Genomic DNA, 25181 nt, shown 5'->3' on the forward strand with positions numbered 1-25181 from the left:
TGAGAGCAGCATGTAGTACCCATGGAAGCTCTAAAACATGTGATACATATCTGTGCGCCAAAAGGAGTAATTGTTTTAGAATACATTGTAGAGAGATTAGTCTATCAAAAACCAAAGCAGTTTCATCTTTAAAAAGTGAAGAAAAGAATACTGAAAATGATATATGTGGAACTAGACTTCAAGTGTAGATATATGCACTGAAGTGAATGCATATGAGATGGAGTGGGTAGAAATAGCTGCCAAAAAAACAAGTCGTACTCCATGCTACTTCATTTCCAGTTCTGGTGTTTTTATTTTTGAAAACACAATGACTCAACAGGTTAGAGCTATTGCTTCCTTGTACTGTATATTATCCTCCATTTGAAAAAAACACAGTTGAACGTATCTTCATCCATTCTATGAATGAAGTAATAAGCAAAAAATACCACTGGTTACTTCAAAAGAACCTAGGGAGGAAAACACAGACAACCCACTTAAATTAGATTTAAACTGTCTTTGGATGAGAAAAAAAGTAAAGATAAAAAATTAACTAACATCACAATATTACAAATTGTTTAGAATACAAAAAAAAAAAATCACAACTTTTTTTTTATTACCACACTTTACCTTGGTGACCTGAGCTGGAAAAGATATACTCTGATTCTGAGATGGAAGATATTTAATGTTCTTATCATTAAAAACTAAAAGCGTGCCCTGGGCAGTGTGGCTCAGTTTGTCGGAGTATTGTCCCGTACACCAAAAGATGGCAGGTTTGATTCCCAATCAGAGCACATTCCCAGGTTGTGGGTTTGATCCTGTAAGGACGAATGCAGGAGGCAACTGATGGATGCTTCTCTCTCTTCCCCCTCTTCTTTAAATATATTAAAAATTTATCCATCAATTTTACTTAAAGCTGAAAACAGGGTTTACATATATTAACTAGAGATAAATCCCTAATTTTATATAAAGCTCAATTTTTTTCAAAGTAGAAGAAATTCATCCTAAGGCAAGGACCTATTGGCATTTATTATTATACATCACAGTGACTTATAACACCGGTACTGAAAATACATTCTTAATTGAAAATAACTTACCATTTAGAGCTGAATCTAGAAGTCTTAATCCAGTTTCCATTTTTTTGCCAACTTTACTTCACTTGGTATAATATGCTCTATCTCTTTTATGCAGATTTTGTCAGTAGCCATCAATCTGAAGAATTCCTTCTTCTGCTGCCACCTAACAGTTATTTCTCTACTGCAGCAGAAGGGTATACAGAAAAATTTCTTGCTTATTATTCAGGTTAGACAGAAAAATTCCTTTATTAAACATTTCATAATTTCACATGTGCACAAACTTCCTCATTGTTTCCCCAAAGACCTCCCCGCCAAATTCCAAGACAACAAAAAATCCCAATCACTGAAAATCAAACAAAGTATGATCAATGTTCATTCATGCTAAGCTGGGAAAATAAAAACAATTAAAAAGGTGCAAAGATTTAGACACAACAGTTGCCGTCTCAAGGAGCCCCTTCTTTCCTCCTTCACCTATTCCTATAATTTTATGAATAAATGCATAACTTAACATTCTAACTAGTCTACAACTCCTGCAAATTTTCAGTTCAGAGGCTACCAAAAGAATTGTGGCAGATGCAACAATAAAGGATTTTTTAAAAGTAGTTCTAGACACTAAGGGTGTTAGGTACTTTACCTGCTTGAGTTTTCAATGTTCTGGACTGCTTATTGCCCAATGGCTCTGAATACATTAAAACACGAACACATACGCCACCTACATTCAAAATAGGGTAGCATTTGTATGCCCATATAAGCATTGGGAATATTTTTTACAAAAGAGTAATAAATGCATTAAGTCCTTTTAAAAGAACTGACCACAAGTGCATATTTCCTCAAACTGTATACATACATAAAAGAATCAGGGCAAAAAAAAGCATGACAGAATAACAAATGTAATAGCAGTTGTAGAACTGGAAATTAACACCACATGAATGTTTTCTGTTTGTTAAAATCCTGAAATTCATTTCTATTCCCATTCTCTTTGTCACTGTGGGTCTAGTTTTCAAATTTACTTTGTATTAGCTACTAAAGAACAGTATTCAATAATGAACTAGTAATACTAGTAAAGGCTTGTTATTGTTCCAACCTCCCACTACCTTTACCCCAACATAAAAATATGTAGTTTTACTAACTTAAAAAATAAAACACTGACATAAGCACCAAAGGCTAGCCAACAGTAGCACTACCGTGACAGTTTCTACTTTCTATTCCTTCCCCCATCTCAAACCCCACCCTTTTGACCTCTGTATATGGGATGAGCCTGAGCAGGAGAGTTGGTGATGTCAGGACTGCGCCGTTCCCACGGATGATCCTAGAGGCCTGCTGTGCTTCTGGGAACTGGGGCACAGGCATGTCTGTCTGACTGAAACCTAAAACAACAACAATTCACCCCACCCCTCATGTTCCCAAACCCCACAATAGCAGCCAGGCATATATGCTATAAAAGGCCCACCTAATAAGTGATTATGGTAAAACCTAAAAAGCGAGATCATTCTTATCAAGTCAGTGATCTTCATGGAGGCAGCAGAACGAAGGCTGCTAAATTCTACATGTCCCATGCAATCATATTCCACACATTCTAAAGCTGGCCATTCTTATTAACAAGAGAACAAGTTTCTCCTATACGAGCCTTTTTTAAGCATACATCATAAATTTCTACAGGAGTGCAGCTGGGATTCTTTCATTAGTAAACTTCTGTTCACAGATTAAGTATTTTTGTCTTAAAATGCTTATCAAAGTTTCTGCTCTTATTTTATATAAGTGAAATAAAGCACAACAGGTTAATGATTTATTTTATACCTTCAGCTGTAGAAACAGCATTATGAGCCATGATTTCCAACTCACTAACTAGTGATTTATTGGACAGTCTCTTTGAATAGGACATCTAAAGCCACAGGATAAAATTACGTAGAAGTATTATCTTGAAAAGGTCCTGACTACTGCCACTAAAATTTCACCTATTAGAAAGAGGATTATCTCCCAAAATGATAACTCGCATGTTGGATTAGGGTACACAGAGAAGGGGTAGTATATTAAAAAATAGAAAGGACAAGCTGTATTCCCATTCCTGCGACAAACTTTATGGCCTTTATCTGCTTAACAACCTTGTGCTTCAGAAATGTCCTCCAATCTGTTCAAACCTGTAATTTTTAAATGTTTGAACCATCGTTTTATGATAATCTCAAGTTACATCTATTTTTGTTAGCACTAGTGTCTGAAATGATAACTAGTTCTGAAATCGTGCTGCTCTTACAATTCTTTCTGCTACCTTTGTCTCATTCTCTTTCATTTTTATGATGTCACAGAAAGAGAAGCACTAAAGTTAACTAAATGCTATGGTGAATTTTTACCATATATATATATATATAATCTAGAACCTACGTTTACCTTTTCAAAACTCTATAGTTTTCCATACCTGTCAACTCCTAATTGATGTCTTTATACTGTGAGCTCACTGTACTCGGAACACCAACCCCTGAAAAAGCTTAAGCCAGAGTAGCACAACGGAAGAAACAAACAAACCCAGAACAAAAAACAAAGCCAAAAAGTCACACGCTGAAGTAATCATAGAAATATATGCAAGGAATGGATTCATCTATACGATTTAAGCACATCCCCAATCAAAGTCCTGAGTTCATCCCAACCAATTCCAATTTTATTCCCAAATGTTCTTCTTTAATCAAATTATTTGCTAGATATAGTAACGCCTTTTTTTTTTTTTTTTTTTTTTTAATGAGAGCTATTACAAACCCATGGTTAGCTTGAAAGCACATAAAGAAATTTTTTTAAAAGGAAAGTAGTTAGCCTCACGATGGAAAGAAAGGATAAAGAGTCAAATTACCTGTAAGCAGGCTGGGGCGGTGCCTGAATCCAAACCGCTGCATTTAGCACTCATTATACAGCTGCATTATTGGGGGAAGGGGAGTTTAGAAGGGCACTGACCCCGAAAGTTCTCAATACTTCTCACTCATCATCAGGAAGGGGGAAGAAGGAAAGTTTTTTCTCTGGGTATATTTTTTGTTTGTTTGTTTTTGTTATTTTTGGCTCCTGAAAAGGCTGGCAAAGAACAGTAACAGTAAAAGCAGTTAGAATATTTCTTTAAAAACAATTTAAAAAATGCAAAACATCAAGGAATTTCAAACACCAAATTTTCGTTAATATAAAAAGAATTTTCACTAGAGTTAGGCAGCCACCCCAAAACATCATGGCTAAAGGGCATTGATATAAAGGAAATAAAATACCACACAAAAATTCAAAACAAAACTAAAAACTTCAAATTAAACCTGGAGGACTAGAAGATTCCAACAGCAGATTTCTGTCCACTACTGAAACATTCCAAAATCCAAGCTTCAAAGGTGCCTAAATGTATCTTAAATGAAACTTTTTGTTTTTTTAATAAAAAGAAAGAAAGCAATAAACCTGGTTATAAATCCTGCGATATATTACATTTAAAAATATCCTAGTACAACAAAAACAAATTTTAAATGAAATTAAACAAACAAACAAACAAATAAAAAAACAGTAGCAGCAGAGGTTACCTGTCTGAGCACCTACATTTTCTTAGGAGGGGATCGTGTCTCACCAGCCAAATAGCCCATTAACCTTCTCAAAAAGAGTGAGCCAGGAGAAAATAAGATTTGATTTCACAATGTCTCTAGGCTCCCAGACCCCAAGCTGGGGACTCACTGAATGAAGAGAATTTGTTTTTCCATTTTCTTCTTGAGAAAAAGAAGAGATGATTTTGAAAGTCAATTACTTCTTTCAATGCCTCCAATCATTTCTCAAAAGTCTGATAAAGTGCTTGATGAAAGCAAGTCTCTTGATGGATTTTTATGATGTCCCAGGATATTTTCTTATTGATAGCACATACAGAAAAGTTTTAAAGTTCAGTGGAGTAAAAGCCAGCAGAAATGACCAATTAATTTTAGGCACACAAAAAAAAAACTATTAAAATTTTAAATGGAATAGTTCATGTTTATATATGTGTGTATATATATATGTATATATATATATAGTCCAGTTTTCATCATGAGTAACATAAAAACAATATAAGAAAGAATTACTTTTAAAATACAATTCAGAATTACAATTTTAATAATATACAATAATTTTACAGTAATCCAAATTTTGGCATGATGATTATACATATTTAATAAATACATTTTTACCTCTCATAATAGCAATAAAGATTAATAAACAAAAGTTATTAAACAATATGAAAATATATTTAACTTTCACTTAAATATCTGGGCTGTTTTCATTTGGGTTCTTCCAGAATAATTTGTTCATATCTTTTACCTTAATTTTTGAAGAAATTCAAGAAAATATTCATGTTTTTAAAGTCTAAGATGATCATTTCTTCCCTTTTCATTCTAACATGAGAGTATGTGATCTAGAAATAGGTTGGTAAAGCTATGTTTTAATATAATGTGAATGCACAAAAGATGAATACTGAATAAAACCAAAGATGAAATAATCTGATATTTCTTATACTTGGTTAATTTGGTAAAATTTTTTTAAAAAGATACCTACATTTTTCCTGGTGCCTTATCCCACCCAACATAAACCTTGAGTTCTTCATCCAATAGAGAGGGTATTTGTGTTTTAAAATTAATTAATCTATATACATGTGATATGTAACTATTTAAAATATATGTAACACAATTTAGGTGGCAACCAGATAGATGGTCTCTACACAAACATATGAATGATCATTAAACAGTTCTTTCTCCCTCATTTATTTCTTTATCCCCAATATGATACATCCTCCAAAGTATGGTCACTCAGTGACAGAAGTACCAAGTACTTCTTTCTGTTAATGAGTCAGGGGTACTTATATATGTAAGTCCCAAAATAACCCTGTGCAAGTCAAATTCTTCTAGATGAGATGAGAATATCCTAAAATAAATTAGAAACTCCTCTTATGTATATATTTTTCAGGTGAAATGAAACACTGCACAGAGTAGAAGTACTATTCTATTTGTCAACAATCAACCTTTCACTCAATTTCAATATTATTTAGTTCTATGGAAAAAAATTTTATTACATTCCTTTTTAAAATGGGGGAAAACTGTACAAGTAAGCATGATCAAACCCCTGTTAGATCATTAGAGCTGGTCAATACTGATCTTTATTATTGCCTTGAAGTCTTTCTAGTAGTGTCCAAGAAATCAAGTTTAAGGTCCATCTGAAGGAAAAAAGCACTGAGAGGCAAGAAAGGACTTGGGTGAGAGCTTCAGAGGATTGTAGGGAGATGGAACTTGCTGTTTAAAAAAAAATTACGCTGGGCTCTGGAGCACCTCCATTTCTTAACACTCCTTCAAAACCATCACTGGCATAGTTTTACCCAGGTTGTAAAGGCTCATATTATATGCAGTTTTGGGGCTTTTATAAATCCAGAGAGTAAAGGAATATAAACGGTGGAGAGTACTGAAGGTTTCAGAGTAGGGCTACAAGAGACTCAATACTGCTAAGTCCCCAGACAAAAATGCCCAGTCTACCCCACCCCAAAACCTATGTGTAAACAGGAGGAAACAGAGTCAGAAGCATTGAAGAAAAAAGCATGTAGCCTTGAATAAATCATACACTGAACAGTCCAGAAACAAAGAAAAACAAACAAACAAACAAACAACATATACACAAAAAACCTAAGACGCATCTATTTTCCTTATGTTTTTAGGTGAGTACCTCTACCCCAGTGGAGTATGGTTATGAAAACAGCTAATCTGCTTTTTAAAGTTTTTTTAAAAAGTGTTTCCCATCATGCTCCATTTTCTAGAATCTATCCTTTTTGACTGGTTGGTGTAAACAAAAAGCAAAACACATACACATGCATGCGTGCACACACACACATATATACTCCCTCTTAAAGTGTGAAAAATGCAATATAATGCTGAAAAATTAGAAATCACTTCAGCTTATGCTTAAGAACTAATAGGCCTTTGATTTGCCACCCAAAATATTTCTCCTTGTCCTAATTCTTTAAATACCCAACCACTAAAAGAAAAAAGGGGAACAAAAATAAAAGGCTTTCAATGTGCATGTCTGAAGTCAGTGTCTTATTAACAAAAAAGGTAGCATTTTCTTCACTTTGGCCATTGTTAAAGATGCAGGTATAGATTAGGGAATGTTAGATTAGGGTGTTTTAAAAAATGCAACATTAACAGAGCATAGATCTTTCAAAAAAGACTAAAACACTAACAAATACAAGTCAATGCACATATTTTAAGCTAGTGTAATTTTATCTACATTGGAGTAAATGATATTTTGTGTACCAGACATTGCAATACTGTTCATTTCCCTTTATCATGCAAACATGCCAATTTTGTCATTTAAAAAACCTTTATTGGGTCATATTCACATTGCCCTCCCACTCAAATTAAGGGAAAAACTAAAAACAGAAATAATAAATCCCAATAAGAGCCCCCTCAAGACATCATAAACTATGAATATAAAGCTGCTAGTTAATATGGTAAAGGCAGAATTTTCAGATTTGTATAAAAAAATTCCTATAATTTAGATAGATGTTTTCCTAAACCCATTATAAATCTTTGCCACACAATGTAAAGTTATGCTACTCTGAAATTTATACCAACTGTACAAAAACAAAAGCAAGGAATCATGAAAAAATTTTGTATGTTCTTTATGGCCTGAGAACACGCACATTTTTGAGTAATTAAAAGGGTAACTATGAGAACCTGACATTTTTCTGTATCTCACCTCTTCTGCCTAGCCTATCTGTATCATCGGTAAATGCAAGACAGTAACATCTTACTAGCAGAGGTCTTGTCTATCTCCCTCTTTCTTCTCTTCTAACTAATCCTACTCAATTTTCTCTCATCTTCCTGAGCATATTCCATGAACAGCATTGCAAGTTGGTTAAAAAAATAAGAAGAAAAAAAGAAAAAGAAAGTTTTACAGGGTTTTGTTGGTTAATTATTTACCAGTGGAGTCACTCCACCAGGAGTTCAATTTCATTGGCTAGCAGCTGGTTCATGTTGAACAGGCCCCCTGGGAGCTTGGTGAGCAGTTCTCGCTCGGTGCTTTCAGGGTCGCTGTCAACAGAGCTGGAACTTGCGCTCATGTTGTCGACAGCAGTGCTGGCTGGGGGACCCAGCTCCGGCTCACTAGTCTCACTGGCCGTGGACACCACGGAGAGCAGGGACATACGCCGGGTGAGCCGGCCAGAGGGCAGAAGGGAGGCGGCATAGTCCGCTATGATACCAGCTACATCTAGATTACAAGCCTTATCAAAGGCGATGAAACCTACATTTGCATTGGCCTCGCAGACACAGAAGGAGCCGTCGTCTTTCATCAACAGGTCAATGCCACACACATCCATCCCCAGGATATTAGACACCTGGATAGCTAGCTGCTTCCCTTGCTCACTCAAAGAGCACATCATCCCCACACCACCTGGCAAAAGAGAAAAAAAATAAGAAGTTACCAAAATGATAAATTTCTGGAGTAAAATAAAGCTGGCCTCTAAGGCTAGCCCTTTCTTCTAAATGAGTAGTGAAAACAAAGGTGCTATTCTCATGTAAAACTGGAACTTATGAAATCTAAGTTTCCTTCCTTAGGGATCCCTTTCCAACCCAGTCTCTCAGAGAATTCCTAATTTCATACTTTTTCAATATGCTATTTATTCTGAAGAAGACATTCAACTTTCACGGAAGCCTACCTTACTAGCAATAATACAGACCAAGTAGAACTCTTGCAAAACTACAATTACGACAAAAGTAACAGGGATGCATAATATGGATGGAGGATAGGATAAAATCTTATAACAAAAGGAACCTAAACACGGCACTCTTCTTCTATAGTCCTCATTCCTCAGCCAAAAGGATTCCGGGGCATAAGGGAGCTGACTGAATATAGGTGAAGTCTTAAAGTTTGCTGGTATCTGAGAGAAAGGAATTAGAATTAGACTCTCTCACTTGGAGACTTGCTTCAGGAAGCTCTGACATAAGGACTAGACAGCAAAGAATTTTGAGGAGAGCTTGGCTCAAATATCTCTGTGTATCCACAAGAGGAAAATTGACATCAGCAGTACATGAATATGCCTAATGTCTTTGATCCCAAAGAGGTCAAAAAGCAACTGCATAGGTGAGCTGAGTCCTTCCTATCACTGAAGCTGAAAGAGTAGGGAGGGGAGTCCAGGAAACAGACAGGCTTCTTTAAAGTACCTCAGTAGGAGCCTGGCACATTAGCCCATGAATTAAATGACTGCTTCTCCAAACCACCAAAGCAGAGCCATGAAGAGACAACAACCAAAAAATTAACAAGCTATTACCCTGGCCAGTGTGGCTCGGTTGGTTGAGCAATGAATGCCCCATGCATGGGAGAGGTCCCAGGTTCAATCCTTGGTTGGGGTGTGTGTAGAAGGCAACCAATCGATTTGTCTCTCTCACATCCATGTTTCTCTCTCTGTCCCTTCCCCTCTCTCTAAAAATCAATGGAAAAATATCCTTGGGTGAGGATTAACAATAAATAAATAAATCCTGAAAAAATCTGAGCTAAAAAGAAAAGACAAGACTTAGAAAGAATAAATGATTTACCAAAAAAATAAGAGACAATTTGGCCATTCAACTGTAACAATGTAACCTATAAAGCAGTAGAATTGAAAATTGACTCTTGTAACCTAAGAATCCAATCTCAAACAATAAAAAAAGAAAAGCATAAGAGGGGGTATATCTATCACTCACACCCCCTACCAGGGAAAATAATCAAGAAACAATACTAACATAAGAAAATGACTAAGAAGAGAGACCTCAAGATATGGGAAGTTAAAGTTGGGGAGTAAACAGTGGTGAGTAATGATTCTTGCAATATAGGTACAATCAACTCTAAATGGTTTGTTTTTTTTAAAAGACTATCTAGGAATAGATCATGTAAATACTATATAAGGATTTTGAAACATAAGAGAAATTCTAATATAGACTATGACTAAAACTATTAAATGTTTCAGCAAAACACTGGAACACAAAGCCCGAGAAAGCAGGGATTTTTATCTGTTTTTTCATTGCTATATACAAAATGCTGCTACAACAGTTAATACTGAATATGAGAGAATATTCATCATAAAAAAGGCCTCTATGGGGATAAAATAATAAGGGCACTCAATTCTGAAGAACAAGATAGAAGGGCTCTTGCTCTATCATATACCTAGGCATTAAACCAAAGGGATTAAGATTGATATTCATTCATACAGGAAAAGAATAGCATCTGAAAAGAGGGTCCTTAAACAAACCAATGCATATATGGAAATTTAATACATAAAATAGATGGCATTACAAATCAGTAATAAACAGACTATTTAATAAAGAGTTCTGGGACAACCAATTATTATTCATTCGGAAAACAGAAAAAGGGAGAAGAGAGCGAACAAGGTGACTCTAAAGATATTGGTAAAAACTGCAAAGGTAGAATTGCCATTAAGTGATAACTGGATATGGAACACAAGTAAGAGGGGGACTTAGATCAGTTCTGGACATGTTAAAAATAAATGTCTATAATCTCTCTCTCCCAATTTTTTTGGAGGCAACCAAAATTTTTGGTGGCCTTGTTTCAACAAGGCTTAAAAATAAATAAAATAAAATAAATATCCATTAGACATCTACATGGAGATACTGAGTAGGCAGTTATTTATATGTGCCTGCAGTTCAAGGAGAAAGCCTAAAATAGAGAGATAAACTTGAGACTATTAACATATAGATAGTATCTAAAGCTAGGAGTGAGATAAAATTACCAAGAAAGTGAAATAAACAGAGAAAAAACCCAGACTAAGTTCTGTGGCATTTCAACAATAAGAGATCTCAGAAAATACACATTTAGATAAATCAAAATCAGCAATCTTATTTGGAACAATGGTGTTAGGACACATCTACCTTAAATGAATTCCAGTTATAAACAAAGTAAGTATATCAACAAAGAGGGTATCTTTAAATCTAATCACACATTTCATACATGTATGCATTGAGTTACAAATTGAGCCTGAGTGAAAATAAATTCATGATTCAGAGAAATCCAATTTCATTACTGAAAAAAAAGAACAACCTCAAAAGTATATGTAGTATAGTCATAGTCTATTAATCATATGTAGATGTTAAAGATAATGTGTTTTTCAACTTATTAAGTAAAAATCTGTAGTTATGTACAAATACTCATTGGACATGCTGTAATATTACTTTATATACTAGAAAGACACCGTCATCATTTTTACCTAGCGAGCAGTTGCTTTGCATCCTCCCATCTGTTGAACAGCGTAACATGGTGCCAACCACACGGCCTCCCACAACAATGACACGTACATCCCGTCCATGAGACTCTTTAACATACTTCTGGAACAGGTATGGAGCTTCATGGCGAATAAGATGGCTTAGATCAGCCAAATGGTGTTTATCTCGAGCCAAGAAAACAGCTTTGCCTGTGATTGAAAAAGAACAAAAAATATGTGTAAGTCGTCAATCTGTGGGTAGGTTGATATCCACTGCCTCCATCTTCTTGTGTCCCAGTCTGTTCTTTTAGAACCAATTACTTTTTAACCAAAGTAATAGAGTTACAATTAGTAAGACAATGCAATAATTGTACATAAAAAAGTTAATAATCACCGTCCATGAGTCTCTCAATCTCCATCCAAACTCTTACAGTAATCTAGAATTTATTTCAGTACATGTTGTGAGGTAGAGATATAAAATTTGTATTCCTCCAGATTAGCCAATAATGTCACTCACTTATTAGCAAAACATTTCCCTCTAAGTTAAAACATGCCATTAATTTGCACAATATATTAATATACTTCATTTGTATACAGGTGTGTGCAAAAGTAGGCTAATTGTTGTTCGTATGGAAAAAGATATGCAGGTTATGATTATTACAATATCTTTATTAACTGTGTTTCATGAACTCAAACCTACTTTGCTCACTTTGTATATTAAAACAGCAGTATGTCACTACATACCTAACTTTGGTTTCTGAATTCTCTAGTCCATTCCATTGATTTGCAAATTTTTGAAAACACAGGGGTAGGGGAGGCCAGGGGATTGTCAAGGGAGGTTAAAAAAAAAAAAAAAAAAGGAGACATATGTAATACTCTTCGTAATACTTTAAGCAATAAAACAAAAAAAAAAAAAAAAAGAGGGGGAATCTATGTCCGATCCCTCTGAATTTAGGAGGGCTTGTGATTGCTTCAACCAACAGAATATAGCAGAAGCAATTCTATATGACTTTTGAGGCCAGGTCATAAAAGCTCATGCTGCTTCTTTGGAGCATCCACTGTAACAGCCACAGATTTCTTGGCTGCCACATTGAATATTGCAGTCAGGAGTCCCAGCTGACCTCTATCCAGCTATCCCTGTCAAGGCACTCACCCTTGTGAAGTACTTGGATTTTATGAATCATTTTATGCCTTAAGAAATCTTTTCTTAACCTAAAGCCATTAAGATATTTTTATGCACTGTCTTCTAAAGCTGTATATTTTTGCCTTATACATTTAAGTCTTCAAACTACATAAACTGGGAAGGAGAATGACTGGAGTCGGTGAAAGTCCCTGAACTCTTGAATAAGACAAAGGTACTAACTTGGGACTCAATCTAATTAAGTATGTGTCTTACATCCTCTAGGATAATCAGTAAATGAATAGAAATACCTTCAAGCCAAGCTGAACAACTCACAGTAGCACTCGATAAGTTTGAGGTACCATGCACCTAATAATTTCCCTCTAATTTTTCTTCAGAAGCCCTGCTTCAAAAGCTACTACCTAGTCAATAACCATGAGCAAAGACAAAGAAAATGATTGCTTAGATATAATTAAGAAAAAAATCTATTCTGTATAATCAATCACCCTTATTATCAAAAGCAAATGTCAAAATTATGTTACCATAGCAACAACTCATACACACCTCTATGACCTCGTGTATTCTTCACTACCATTGGGAACTCCAGTACTTCTGCTTCATCAATCATCTTAGAAAAATTTTCATGACCACCTGATTTGAGCACAAAAAATTTTAAAAACAACATCAATAGTGGTAGAGTGTGACAAATTTTATCTACACTAATGTCAACACAAGGAAGGTAGAAGTTAAGAACCTCATGACTAAATTTTATTTTTCTTGGAGAAAGTAATAAAAGTTGAAAATACAGTTAAATATCTGTTTAAAACAACCACACGTTTTAAAATGGGTAAGAGCTATCTTAAACTATAAATATTCTAATATCCAACCTAAAGAAATTAAGTATACTTTAGTTAAAACAATGTTTCCTAATTCTATACCATTTTTCACATTTTTTTAAATTATATTTTATTGATTTTTTACAGAGAGGAAGGGACAGGGATACAGTTAGAAACATCAATGAGAGAGAAATATCAATCAGCTGCCTCCTGCACACCCCCTACTGGGGATGTGACTGCAACCAAGGTACATGCCCTTGACCAGAATCAAACCTAGGACCCTTCAGGCCACAGGCTGACGCTCTATCCACTGAGCCAAGCCGGTTAGGGCTTTTCATAGTTGTATCCCTTATTTTTCCACCATACAAATAACTGAAACCTCAAGACCTACTTTAGTATATGCAGTTCCCTGTTTGGATTAAGAAACAGAAGAATGAGTTAGTTGAGAAGACTTATCCAAGGTTGAAGATGCTGTATGCACATGTACACACACTTTCTGTCTCAAACACACAAATTAATTTTTCTTACCTCTTATTAATTAATCAGAGTTCTTTCTACACTACTCAGTACCAATGTGCTAAGTTGTGCTTCTTACTGTTCATATTGCCAAGGACCAAATGATACAGCAGCAAAATTAAAGCACAAAAAAATGGATTGAAGTTGTAAAAAAATAACATGATGATATAGAAAAACTAAAACAGGAAAAAGTTTATTAACTGCAATATCATAAATTAGCAACTTAGAGAAAGATGATCCATGCCCAAATATGAAGCCTTCAACATCAGAGCATCGGTAATATTTCAGTTGGTTAACCCTTTCCTTCTTTCCACTCTCTTAAAATCAGAATTATAGAGCCATGATATAAACATCAGGAAGACAGAATTCTCAAACTATTCATTTTGACTCTTCTCGTGCAACTGCTAAAAACAGCAACTGTATCACATATCATATAGACTTGAAGAGTTTCCTTCTTTAAAATATTAAAAATAAGAAGAGGACAGGGCTTTCCTTTTAGAGCCTCGTTAACTCTCCTACCATTCTACTGGACATTTATTTGGAGAAATAATCTTAATGAAAAACTATACTGATTTACCCTTTCCAAACTAGAAGAACAGGAAAGAAAGAAGATATATTAACAATATTGTTTATAGCAGTGCTATTCACAGTGCGGTCTAGTAACCTGTGCCCAACTTCTGACTTCTTTGCTATTGATAGGTATTTACCAGATAAATACAAAAAGAGTAAGCACTAGAAGCTTTTACAGAAATCTGGCATTGCTGTGAGATTTTTATTGTACTTTGTAAGGGTATTGATACACAGCAAACTGGTCTTTAAAAGAACAAAAAAGATCCTTTACCACGGGTAGTTTTAGAAGCACTAGTTTAAAGCATGCCTGGTGTAGTGTCATTTTCTTCAGAAAAAAGAAAATATTTATGAAGAATTACCATGAAAATGGTAATTAAGATAAACAGAAATTAAACAGAGATGTCATCAAAGTCTATTACCTTTTACCACAAAGGCTGGCAAACTAGAGCCTATGGGACAGATATGACCCACTGCCTTTTTTTATAATCAAGTTTTATTGGGACACAGCTACACTCGTTTGTTTAGGCATTTCCTATAGCAACTTTCACACTAATACAGCATTACTGAGGGTCACATATTGACTATCTGGCCCTTTCCAAGCAAAGTTTTCTGAATTTGTTCTACCCACATCATGAAACTAACTTGTAAAAACTTCTATAAGTTCTTTCATGTTTACATATTTCCTTATATCACATAACCCTGTTATTTTAATATGGCTTTCAAAACTATCAGTTCTCTAAAACTTAAGGCTATAAATTCTTATTAGTGAACTCACCATAAGAGAAAGTATCAGGCAGAGGAACACCATGGCCGGCCAACTCTTGAAAGGTCCAGAACTTATTAACACAGTTCAGGATGGCCTGAGGTCGGTTCATCAACCGGCATCCCATCTTCTCTAAATGGCGTAAAACAGTGATGTCACTATCACTTTGCACCCAAGGGGTTGGTACTCTCACTACCACCACCTGGGGATAGGCAGTAATTAGTTCTCCATTGATCCGCAAACCTGAAATATACAGGAACAGATCAAAACCGTGAAAATGAAATATACAATAAAATACAGGAACAGCTCGAGTCACAAAACTAAATGTACTATGTTGTTAATATATCATTGGGACAAAGAGACATCCCACCTTCAATTATATTTCTTTCTAAGAAAAAGAAAATTTAATGAGAAAAACTTCACTGGTTAAATAAATAATTGCAGGTATCAATACAAAGAAATATGCCCAAGCCAGGACTGAAGGGTCACAAGTTCGATTCCAGTCAAAGGCACGTACCTCAGTTGCTGGCTCAATTCCCAGCCCTGGTTGGTGTGTGTGTGTGTGAGGCAACCAATCGATGTGTCTCTTACACTGATATTTCTCTCTCTGTCTCTCCTGCTCCCTTTCACTCTCTAAAAATCAATGGAAAAATATCCTTGAATGAGGATTAACAAATAAATAAATAAATACAAACAAATACAACATAGCCATTAAAAACAATGTTATAATCATGTTCAAAAAAAGAAAATTTCCAGATGCTGAACTTTTTTAAAAAAAAGCAAATCTGAGAATAAGTTTTATCTGTGTTTGCATATGCATAGGAAATGTATGAAAGGATAAATGATATAAATGGCTATCTCTGCCTGTGAGTGAATGGCAAGGCAGGAAGAGGAAGGTGGAATAGGGAACTTGAACATTTTGCTCCATGTAATTCTCTGTATAGTATTCTTTATGTTCTTTTTTAAGTGATGACATATCCTATTTAATAAAAGAGAAACATGGTAATTGGCGTACGACCGCTACCCTTCCCATTGGCTAATCAGGGCGATATGCAAATTAACTGCCAGCCAAGATGGCGGCCAGCAGCCAGGCAGCTTGAAACTAACATGAGGGAGGAGGACTTCAACGTTCCTGCCTGCTGCTGCAGGCCTCTGAGCCTGCAGTTTGAAACATTGTAACAAATATAGAAGCTAAACAAAACCCCAGAAACCAGCTTTAGCCAGCCGGGATCTCAGAACTGGAGTTATACATTGTTTCGATTATAGAACCTAAACAAACCAGATACCTCCTTTCAGCAGCTGAGGCCTCAGAGCTGGAGCCAGAGCTAAAGCTGGCCCAGAATAAAAAAGAAAAAGAAAAAAAAGGAGCAGTTGGGAGCTTCAGTCCCAGCCTGAAAACAGCCCTCAGCCCCTCACCCAGACTGGCCAGGCACCCCAGTGGAGACCCCCACCCTGAAGGGTGTGTGACCAGCTGCAAACAGCCATCATCCCCTCACCCAGGCTGGCCAGGCACCCCAGTGGGGACCCCCACCCTGATCCAGGACACCCTTCAGGGCAAACCAGCCAGCCCCCAAACATGCACCAGGCCTCTATTCTATATAGTAAAAGGGAAATGTGCCTCCCAGCACCGGAATCAGTGGAGCCAAGAGGCCTCCCGGCACCAGAATCAGTGTGACAGGGGGCAGCGCAAAAAACCCCATGATCGCCCTGCGGCTCTGAGTGTGACAGGGGGCGGTGCCCCAACTCTCCTATTGGCCCTACTCTGTGAGTGACAGGGGAGCTCCCCAACCCCCTGATTGACCCTGCTCTTTGTGTGACAGGGGGGAGCTCCCCAACCCCCTGATCGGCCCTGCTCTGTGCATGACAGGAGGTGGCGCCGCAACCTCCCCATCGACCCTGCCTTGAGTGTGACAGGGGGCAGTGCCCCAACCCCCCAATCGGCCCTACCCTGAGTGTGACTGAGGGTGGCATCGCAACCTCCCAATCCGCCCTGCTCTGTGCATGACAGGGGGCGGCGCCCCAACTCCCCAACCGGCCCTGCTCTGAGCCTGACCAGGGTCTGCACCTAGGGATTGGGCCTGCCCTCTGCCACCCGGGAGCGGACCTAAGCCAGCAGGTCGTTATCTCCCGACGGGTCCCAGACTGCGAGAGGGTACAGGCCAGGCTGAGGGACCCCTCCCCCCGCCCCCCCGAGTGCACAAATTTTTGTGCACCGGGCCTCTAGTCTATTTATATAAAAGTCTAAGTGTCCGTCTGACCAGTAGCTATGACACGCACTGACCACCTGGGGGCAGACGCTCAATGCAGGAGCTGCCATGACACGCACTGGCCATTTAAAAATAAATGGCACCACGGACCTGTTGCCGACAAACCAACACTCAGCTTCCCCCAAGTGGGACACAGGCCCCACCACCACCCCGGAGCGACAGCCCACCAAATCGCAGCCAACACTGCCAAGGCCCCATGGTGCAAAACTCGGCCCAGAGCTCAGCCCAGCCTGAAACCATCACTGTGGGCTCTGGGTAATGACGTCACGGAGCAACGCCTGGCTTCCTCTCCCTAATGACTAGCCTCCTTGGAGTTTCTTTAGCCCAGGAACCCAACTTGCTTTATAGCTAGGTGCAAACATTTGACAGTTTAACCAAATGTTTGTGAAGTGTTTTCCGCACCTAATCTCATTTGATCCTCACTGAAGTCCTGGAGTAGGTAGATAGGAGATTCGGTAGAATCCTATTTTCTTTTCTTTAGCAAGACATGAATAGCAATATTAAAATATTTCTTCTAATTAATTTACTTTTAATGTGCACGAATCCATGCACTGGAACACTAGTGCTTTTATATTGAGAAAAAAATTTTAAAGAGAAGAATCTTGAATTTTATCCAATACCACATAATAAAACAAATGAGGTCCCAAATAATAAAATATTTAAGTTTCTCCTTAAAACCTATTTTTATTAAAAAAAAAAAAAAAAAGCAAAACAAAAACAGCCCTGTCCATATGCTCAGTGGTTGAGCATCAACCTATGAACCAAGAGGTCACTGGTTCAATTCCTGGTCAGGGCACATGTCCAGGTTGCGGGCTCAATCCCCAGTAGGAGGCATGCAGGAGGCAGCCGATTGATGTTTCTATCTCTCTATCCTTTCCTCTCTCTCAATAAAAATAAAATAATAATAATATAACATTTAAAAAAACAGGGAGGGGCAGTCACTGAGGGGACAAGGGGGACATGTAATACTTTCAACAATAAAGATAAATTTAAAAAAAAAACACAGTACATATACTTATTTATAATGTTCAAATACAAAAATAGTATATAAAATATTCATTTCCCATCCAACATTATAGGTACTTAGTGATAACAGTATATATTTTATTTTCCCGACTGTTAATCTTAACACAGACTAATATATACATAATTTTTAGAAAAATGAAGTGTTTTGTATTACTTTGTGTCACTTTCTCTCATTACTTAAAATTATACACATCTCTCTATGTCAGTGCATATATAGTTTTATCTGCTTCTTTTTTTAAGGGGACTGAATGGAATTATATTTTATAAATATGCCAGATGACCCATCCCTACTTATGGACACTCATTCATTCAATTAATACTAAGCAATGACCACGTGTCAAATGCTTGTCTATAAGTTGGTAATAGATTGGTAAATAAGGCAACAAGGTACTATCCTGTGGAGGAGAGACTGTTCCATAAACAAAATACTAACAAATCGAATACAATTCATCAAAAAAAATAATACATCATAACCAAGGGGAAGGGGGTCATTTCAGGGGTACGAGGATAGTTCAATCAATGTAATATACCACATTACCAAAAGGAAGGATAAAAGTCATATGATCTTATCAACAATACAGAAAAAGCATTTGATAAGATACAAAAATCAATATACCAAAATCCAGTCTTCCTGTATACCAACAACAAAAATTTAGAAAAAGAAATGAAGAAAAAAAAAATAAAATAATCAAAAATATAAAATACCTGGGAATAAAATTATCAAAGGATATGAAAGACCTATAGACTAAAAACTACAAAGTATTATTTATTTTTTTTTTTCATGTAACAGCGGTAAAACTCTTTAATCTCAGAGCGCCCCTCCCAACTCGCGATCCCCACCCCCCAACTCCCCCCGACATCAGGGCCGGAGAGTGAGGGCCCCTGCCCCCACCTTGGGTGGACAAGGGCCCTTTAAGGCACCTGTGGGGGAAGGGGAGAGGGCGGGAGCCGGGGACGTCCTGGATGGAAGGACAGGCTTCCGATTGGCAGGCTGTTACGGGATGGACCCAGTGAGTGTCAGGTGCAGGGCAGGGCCGGGCCATCCCTGAGGGGCCAGAGCCCAGCTGTCAGGACTTAGTAAAAAAACCTTAGCCCCTGTAGTGTCAAGAACCTAAATTTAAGGTCACAGGCTCATCCTGGGCACAGAAGGGCTTGGCCACGCCCCCAGGAGGCTGGACCCAATCAGGTAGAAGAATTTAGGAAGGGCCCGTGGTGACTGGCAGATTGGTGTAGACCTTTACAGGGCTCCAGCCAATCAAATGAAGCTGCCCATTCACCGTCTGAAGTGGAGTGCCACCACCCAATCCTGGGCCTTGGCTACGCTCTTTACAGGGTTAGAGCCAATGCCGTGCGAGCAAAGCCCTTGTCGCTAGGCAGAAAACGACGCGAGTCCACCCATTTAGGGTTTAGAACTAGCCACTCCCGATTGGAGAGCAAGCCAGTCCCTTAATAGAAACGATCTGTCGCTGGGCAGGAAAAGGGGCGACAGCCTGTGGAGCGCTGGACAGGCCCCGCGCCTGGCGCAGAAGGGGGTGGAAGGCTGGAAGGGATGGGACTCCGATTGGCGGGCCTGGGGGGGCGGGGGGCGGGGTGTAGTGTAGGACCGGCGGACACGGGGCCAGAGGCTGTCTCCGGGGCCTCAGTATTTCCGTATCAGCTTCTGGAAGTCGCTGGTGTTTAGTCGAGGTCGTGGCAGGTCCCCGAAGACCTGGGTGTCCTCGGCCTCCCGCATCACCAGCGCGCGCATGCTCGCCGCGATGCGGTCCAGGTCTGGGGAGGAGGGCGGCCCGTTCTCTTCATCCGATGACCGTGCTTCTGTCCTCTTTTCCTTGAAGGTCCAGATGGGCACGGACACAGGCAGGGACCTGGCGTACTGCTGTGTGGGCAGGGCTGAGGCCGGGGGCACGGCGTAGGCGGAGAGGCTAGTGGGGGTCTCCTCGCTCAGGCTGCCGTCGTCTGTGCTCTCGGGGTCCGACTCGCAGAAGGGGGGCAGGTCCTGGAGCGTGGCATCCTCGTCCATCACAAAGAGCCCTCCGTTATCGCTGACGCCCAGCCGCTCCCCAGAGGGCTCCGTCTCTGTCAGCTCGTCCTCCTCCTCCTTGTCTTCCTCCCTGGGCAGGGCAAGCTGGGATGGGCTCCCGACAGGGCTGGGTGGCTGTGGTGCTGGTGGAGGGATGGGGGGCCGGGCAGCAGCGGCAGCCCGGTGGGCCAGGGCGATGTCCTGGAGGCAGTGGCGGGCAGCCTCAGCCAGAGCCCCGCGGCCATGGGCTGCATAGGCGCAGGGGCCAGGCAGGGGTGGCGGGGGCGGCGCAGCCGTCAGCAGCACCAGCTCCATGCCTGTGTGGGCCCGGAAGCGCTCAGCAGCCCCGACCACGGCCTCCCACAGCTCCTCGGGGCGCCCCGACGCCATCCGCGCCCTTCTTTTCCTCTCCCGGTTTCTCTTTCCCAGAGCCTCGCTTCGTGCCCTGCAGAGGGATGAGACCGCCCCGCACTAACATGGCCTCAGCGGACGGTCCTGGCCCGCGCCCTCAAGCCTACAAAGTATTATTAAAAGAGACTGAAAAAGAGAACCAAGGTGGTGGCATAGGTAAGCACTGGCTGCCTCCCACAACCACATCAAAATTACAACTAGAATACAGAACAACCATCATCAGAACCACCTGAAATCTGGCTGAATGGAAGTCCTACAACAACAACAGTAAAGAAGAAAGCGTATTGAGACTGGTAGGAGGGGCAGAGGCGTGCCAAACAGGCTGGTCCAATACCCACATTTCTTTAATCAGGAGGGATATGTCCAAGGCCTCCTGTGAGAAGCAGGGGGTCCTATCCCTACACCAGACCCCCCAGACCAGAGTTCCAGACTGGGAAGAGAAGTCCCCATAACTTTTAGCTATAAAAACCAGTAGGAATTGTGGCTGAGTGAGACTGCTGGAGTCCCAGGTGTTCCTCTTAAAAGGCCCGTGGACGAAACTTACACAGTCTCCATTCCTTTGCAGTCCAGTGCCAGACAGTGGCTTTGGGGGAATCCAGGGACATACAGGGAAGAACTGGACTGTCTGGCATTGGGGCAGGAACTTGGGGGCAGCTTTCTCCCAGACAAGGATACTCACAGGAGTTATCATTCTTGTGCTGGACCTCTCCCATCGCAGAGCTGACTGGCGGGCACATCTGAGTTTCCATCAGTGTGCCCCACATTGTTCACTCTGCCCTGGTGATTCCCTGAGAACTCACCCCATCCAATTTGCAGCCCCACCAAAGCTGTTTGCAGCTGCTTTTCTTTATGAGTGGCCTGTCCTGGCTCAGGCTTCAAACTTTGCTAAAAAATCTCTTAAACAAGCAGCAGCTGGAGCCAGCATGACCCAAACCAATCAATAAAAGGCCCAAGACCCTGCACTAGCACCAGCCTGCCTTGCCTCACAGCTGGGCCTCACCTGGGAACTTCTTAGCCCAATACAAATAGCAGCCATCTGTAGATCTCTCTGTAGCTCATATCCAGTGGCCCCAGGCAGTGGCTGATTTTTCACCTCCCTGGAGGCCCGAGCCAGGGCATCTGGTGGACAGCTTCAGACCATACCAGATTACAACTCTATGCATCCACAAGTGACACACTCAAGAGGTAGATGCTGAGCAAGTCCTGCTCCATAGGGGTGTCTCCTCCACTATAGATGCAGCTGGTCCTCACAACCAATTGGCCTGGAGGCCAATTCCTCCCAGTGACACCAATCAAGGCTCAACTACAACAAAACTCTGCAGCACACAGCCCACACAGAGGCGCACCTAGAGTGCCCAACTCGGGTGACTGGGGAGGCTTAGCCACTAGGCTCTAAAGGACATCTATTAATTACACAAGGCCACTCTACCAATTCCAGGCAACATACCAGTAACAGCTCTGCCTAATACATAGAAACAAACACAGGAAAGCAGTCAAAATGCGGAGACAAAAAAAACATGTTACAAATGAAAGAAATGGAAAAAAGCAAACTACTGGATACAGAGTTCAAAACAATGGTTATAAGGTTACTCAAGGATCTTAATGAGAGCTTCAAGGGACTTAATAAGAGCTTCAAGGGACTTGGTGAGACTTTCAAGGATGAAAATGTCAAAGACAAAAAATCAGAAATTAAGCATACACTAACTGAAATAAAGAATAATTTACAGGGATTCAACAATAGAGTAGAGGATTCCAAGAATCAAATCAAGGATTTGGAATATGAGGAAGCAAAAAACACCCAATTAGAAGAGCAAAAAGAAAAATATGAAGATAGTGTAAGGAGCCCTTGGGACAAACAACGTCAAGCATACCATAATTCGCATTATGGGGGCACCAGAAGGAGAAGAGGGAGTGCAACATATTGAAAACCTATTTGAAGAAATAATGACAAAAAGCTTCCCCTACCTGGTGAAATAATAGACTTACTAGTATAAGTCCAGGAAGCACAGAGAGTCCCAAACAAGAGGAACCCAAAGAGGCCCACACCAAGACACATCATAATTAAAATGCCAAGGGTTAAAGATAAAGAGAGAATCTTAAAAGGAGCAAGAGAAGAGCAGTTAGTTACCTAAAGGGAGCACCCATGCAACTGTCAGCTTATTTCTCAACACAAACTTTGCAGGCCAGAAGGGAGTGGCAAGAAATATTCAAAATGATGAATAGCAAGGACCTGCAATCAAGATTACTCTACCCAGCAAAGCTATCATTTTGAATGGAAGGTCAGATAAAGAGCTTCACAGACAAAAAAAAGCTAAAGGAGTTCATTACCACCAAACCAGTATGCTCAATCCCCAGTGGGAGCCCTGCAGGAGTCAGCCTATTGATGATGGTCCTCTCTCACTGATGTTTCTCTCTATCCCTCTCTCTTCCCCCTCTCTAAAAACCAATAAAAATATTAAATAAAAAGTGAATCACACATGGATTTTTAATTTACTACAAGGACTGCCCCCCCCCCCATGGATTATAAGGTATTTTAAAACTAAAAGACAGTAATAACAGAAGGAAACTAGTAGGTTATCTTTAATTTCCCTCCCAACTATTTTCCTAAATAATACAATAAGGGATTTAATAAATACTGGTGTTTCCATTTCTTCCAGAACATATGCTAGAGTTTAAGATTAGGTAATACTTAGTATGCGAAGGCTCTTAAATATGCCTCTGTCGTAATTATTCCTGAAACATGCAGTGTCACCATATTCCAAGTAAAAATCTACAAAATTACTTAAAGACTTACCCAGGTTTCCTTGCTCGATTGTCAGCACTACCTCATCCATCACCACGGCCCTAAAGTCCAGTTCCTCCTCACAACATTTGGCCTTTAATGCTCGTAAGATCTCTTTTTGTGGATAGTCTTCCCTGATTCGACGATCTGTCAAAAACCACAACTTGGCAGCCACGGAGCTACACATCTTGACCTGCTTATTCTTCCTTTTCCTGGATTATTTCTTCCTGGATGTAAACTCTTTCTAGATGGAAGAGAAAATAAACATACAAATCAAGAAGTCTATTTAATTTCTGGCTTTCACCCAATAAATGCTGTAATTCATACTAACTACACAAGCAGGTTAATAGGGTAATATGACTTTTCCCCTTTCATTCAAATTAAAAATATTTGTACCACTAGAAATATGGAAACTGATAACCTCCCCTGAAATAAGATTTCTCCATTTCCCACTGGGGAAGCTAGCACTGCAGTTATATAATTACAACAGGTCACTTATCAGAAACTTTCAATGCCATCCCCTATCCTAATAAAAGAGTAATATGCAAATTAACCATCACTCCATGAAAAAGATGGCAGCGCCCATAGTGGCGGGGGCTGGGGGGGCGGACAGGCACGTGGAGGGAGGGGTGTCTGGCATCATTGCAGGCCGGGCTGAGGGACTGCCCCCACCCCACCCCCCCGCACAAATTTCGTGCACCAGGCCTCTAATATTATATATTGTTTAGGACAGCGGTCAGCAAATTCATTAGTCAACAGAGCCAAATATCAACAGTACAACTGAAATTTCTTTTGAGAGCCAAATTTTTTAAACTTAAACTATATAGGTAGGTACATTATTAACTTAATTAGGGTACTCCTAAGGCTTAGGAAGAGCCAGACTCAAGGGGCCAAAGAGCTGCATGTGGCTCACGAGCCGCAGTTTGCCAACCATGGGTCCAGGATATACTCTAATCTGATCACCTACTGATTTATCCCCTCCCACAAAATGCAAGTCCCTTCTTGATACAAAATAGAGACTGCAATTATCAATAATATATTCCCATAGCTCTCCCATCACTGTAAGTTCCTGTCATATATATTCATGTATCTGTAGTTTATTGAATTTTCTTTCCTTATTTGGTTATATGTATATTTTATTATAAACATTTTTATAGACATTTTAAAAAATGAGATAGTAGCACCAACATTACTGGATGAGCATCAACACTGAAGTAATTTTACACAGCAACTTTAATCACTAATTTGAGAATGTAGAAAAAAAAACTTTAAAAAACAAAATAAATGCCAAAGTCCATTCACTAAAATTTGTTTATTTCAATCAGGAAGCATGCTTTTATTCAGTGTTTTTATTCTTTCTTTAAATAGAATTCTTAAAAGTAAACACAGCTTGTTTACTAGAACACAAAAAAAGGACTTCTGCAAGTAGAGTTTTGCTTCTCAGAGTTTATATCATGAGCAAGACAGCAGTTGAAAATCATTTTCTGAGAAATGAAAACTTGTAAGCTTTACTAACAAACATAACAAAAGAAAACTTTCTTTTCCAGTACTATTCCAGATGATAGGCAAACCTAACACAGAAGGAAAGAACAAGGGCAAGGATTA

General features: G+C 39.4%; 2 protein-coding genes across 8 annotated transcripts in view; both read right to left on the reverse strand.

Annotated features, from left to right (window-relative positions):
• Positions 1 to 268: 268 nt before the first annotated feature.
• RIMKLB (ribosomal modification protein rimK like family member B) overlaps positions 269 to 25181 on the reverse strand; it is a 39443-nt gene continuing 14530 nt past the window's right edge. For 2 of the 7 annotated variants that reach the window (XM_081081200.1, XM_081081201.1), the window contains exons 2-6: positions 23589 to 23820; positions 15083 to 15313; positions 12950 to 13036; positions 11272 to 11475; positions 6607 to 8465 (exon numbers count right to left, since the gene is read on the reverse strand). In XM_081081200.1, coding sequence (XP_080937326.1) covers positions 8002 to 8465; positions 11272 to 11475; positions 12950 to 13036; positions 15083 to 15313; positions 23589 to 23763 — 1161 coding nt within the window. In that variant the 5' untranslated portion in view covers positions 23764 to 23820 and the 3' untranslated portion in view covers positions 6607 to 8001. Of the gene's footprint in view, positions 447 to 606; positions 795 to 1073; positions 1234 to 1686; positions 1765 to 3891; positions 4107 to 4604; positions 4995 to 6606; positions 8466 to 11271; positions 11476 to 12949; positions 13037 to 15082; positions 15314 to 23588; positions 23821 to 25181 lie in introns of those variants that run through there. The other 5 variants (XR_013995458.1, XR_013995456.1, XR_013995457.1 and 2 more) reach the window with 5 other exon arrangements.
• On the reverse strand, positions 19150 to 20873 carry LOC308511214 (proline-rich AKT1 substrate 1-like). Its single transcript, XM_081081224.1, has one exon. The coding sequence runs from the start codon at positions 20771 to 20773 to the stop codon at positions 20003 to 20005; it is 771 nt and encodes a 256-aa protein (XP_080937350.1). The 5' UTR covers positions 20774 to 20873; the 3' UTR covers positions 19150 to 20002.

This window comes from Myotis nattereri (genome assembly GCF_964212035.1).
Source record: "Myotis nattereri genome assembly, chromosome: 2".
Taxonomy (NCBI): domain Eukaryota; kingdom Metazoa; phylum Chordata; class Mammalia; order Chiroptera; family Vespertilionidae; genus Myotis; species Myotis nattereri.

Coding starts and splice junctions, on each gene's coding strand:
- LOC308511214 (XM_081081224.1), bottom strand. CDS start 20,773: ATGGCGTCGGGGCGCCCCGAGGAGCTGTGGGAGGCCGTGGTCGGGGCT.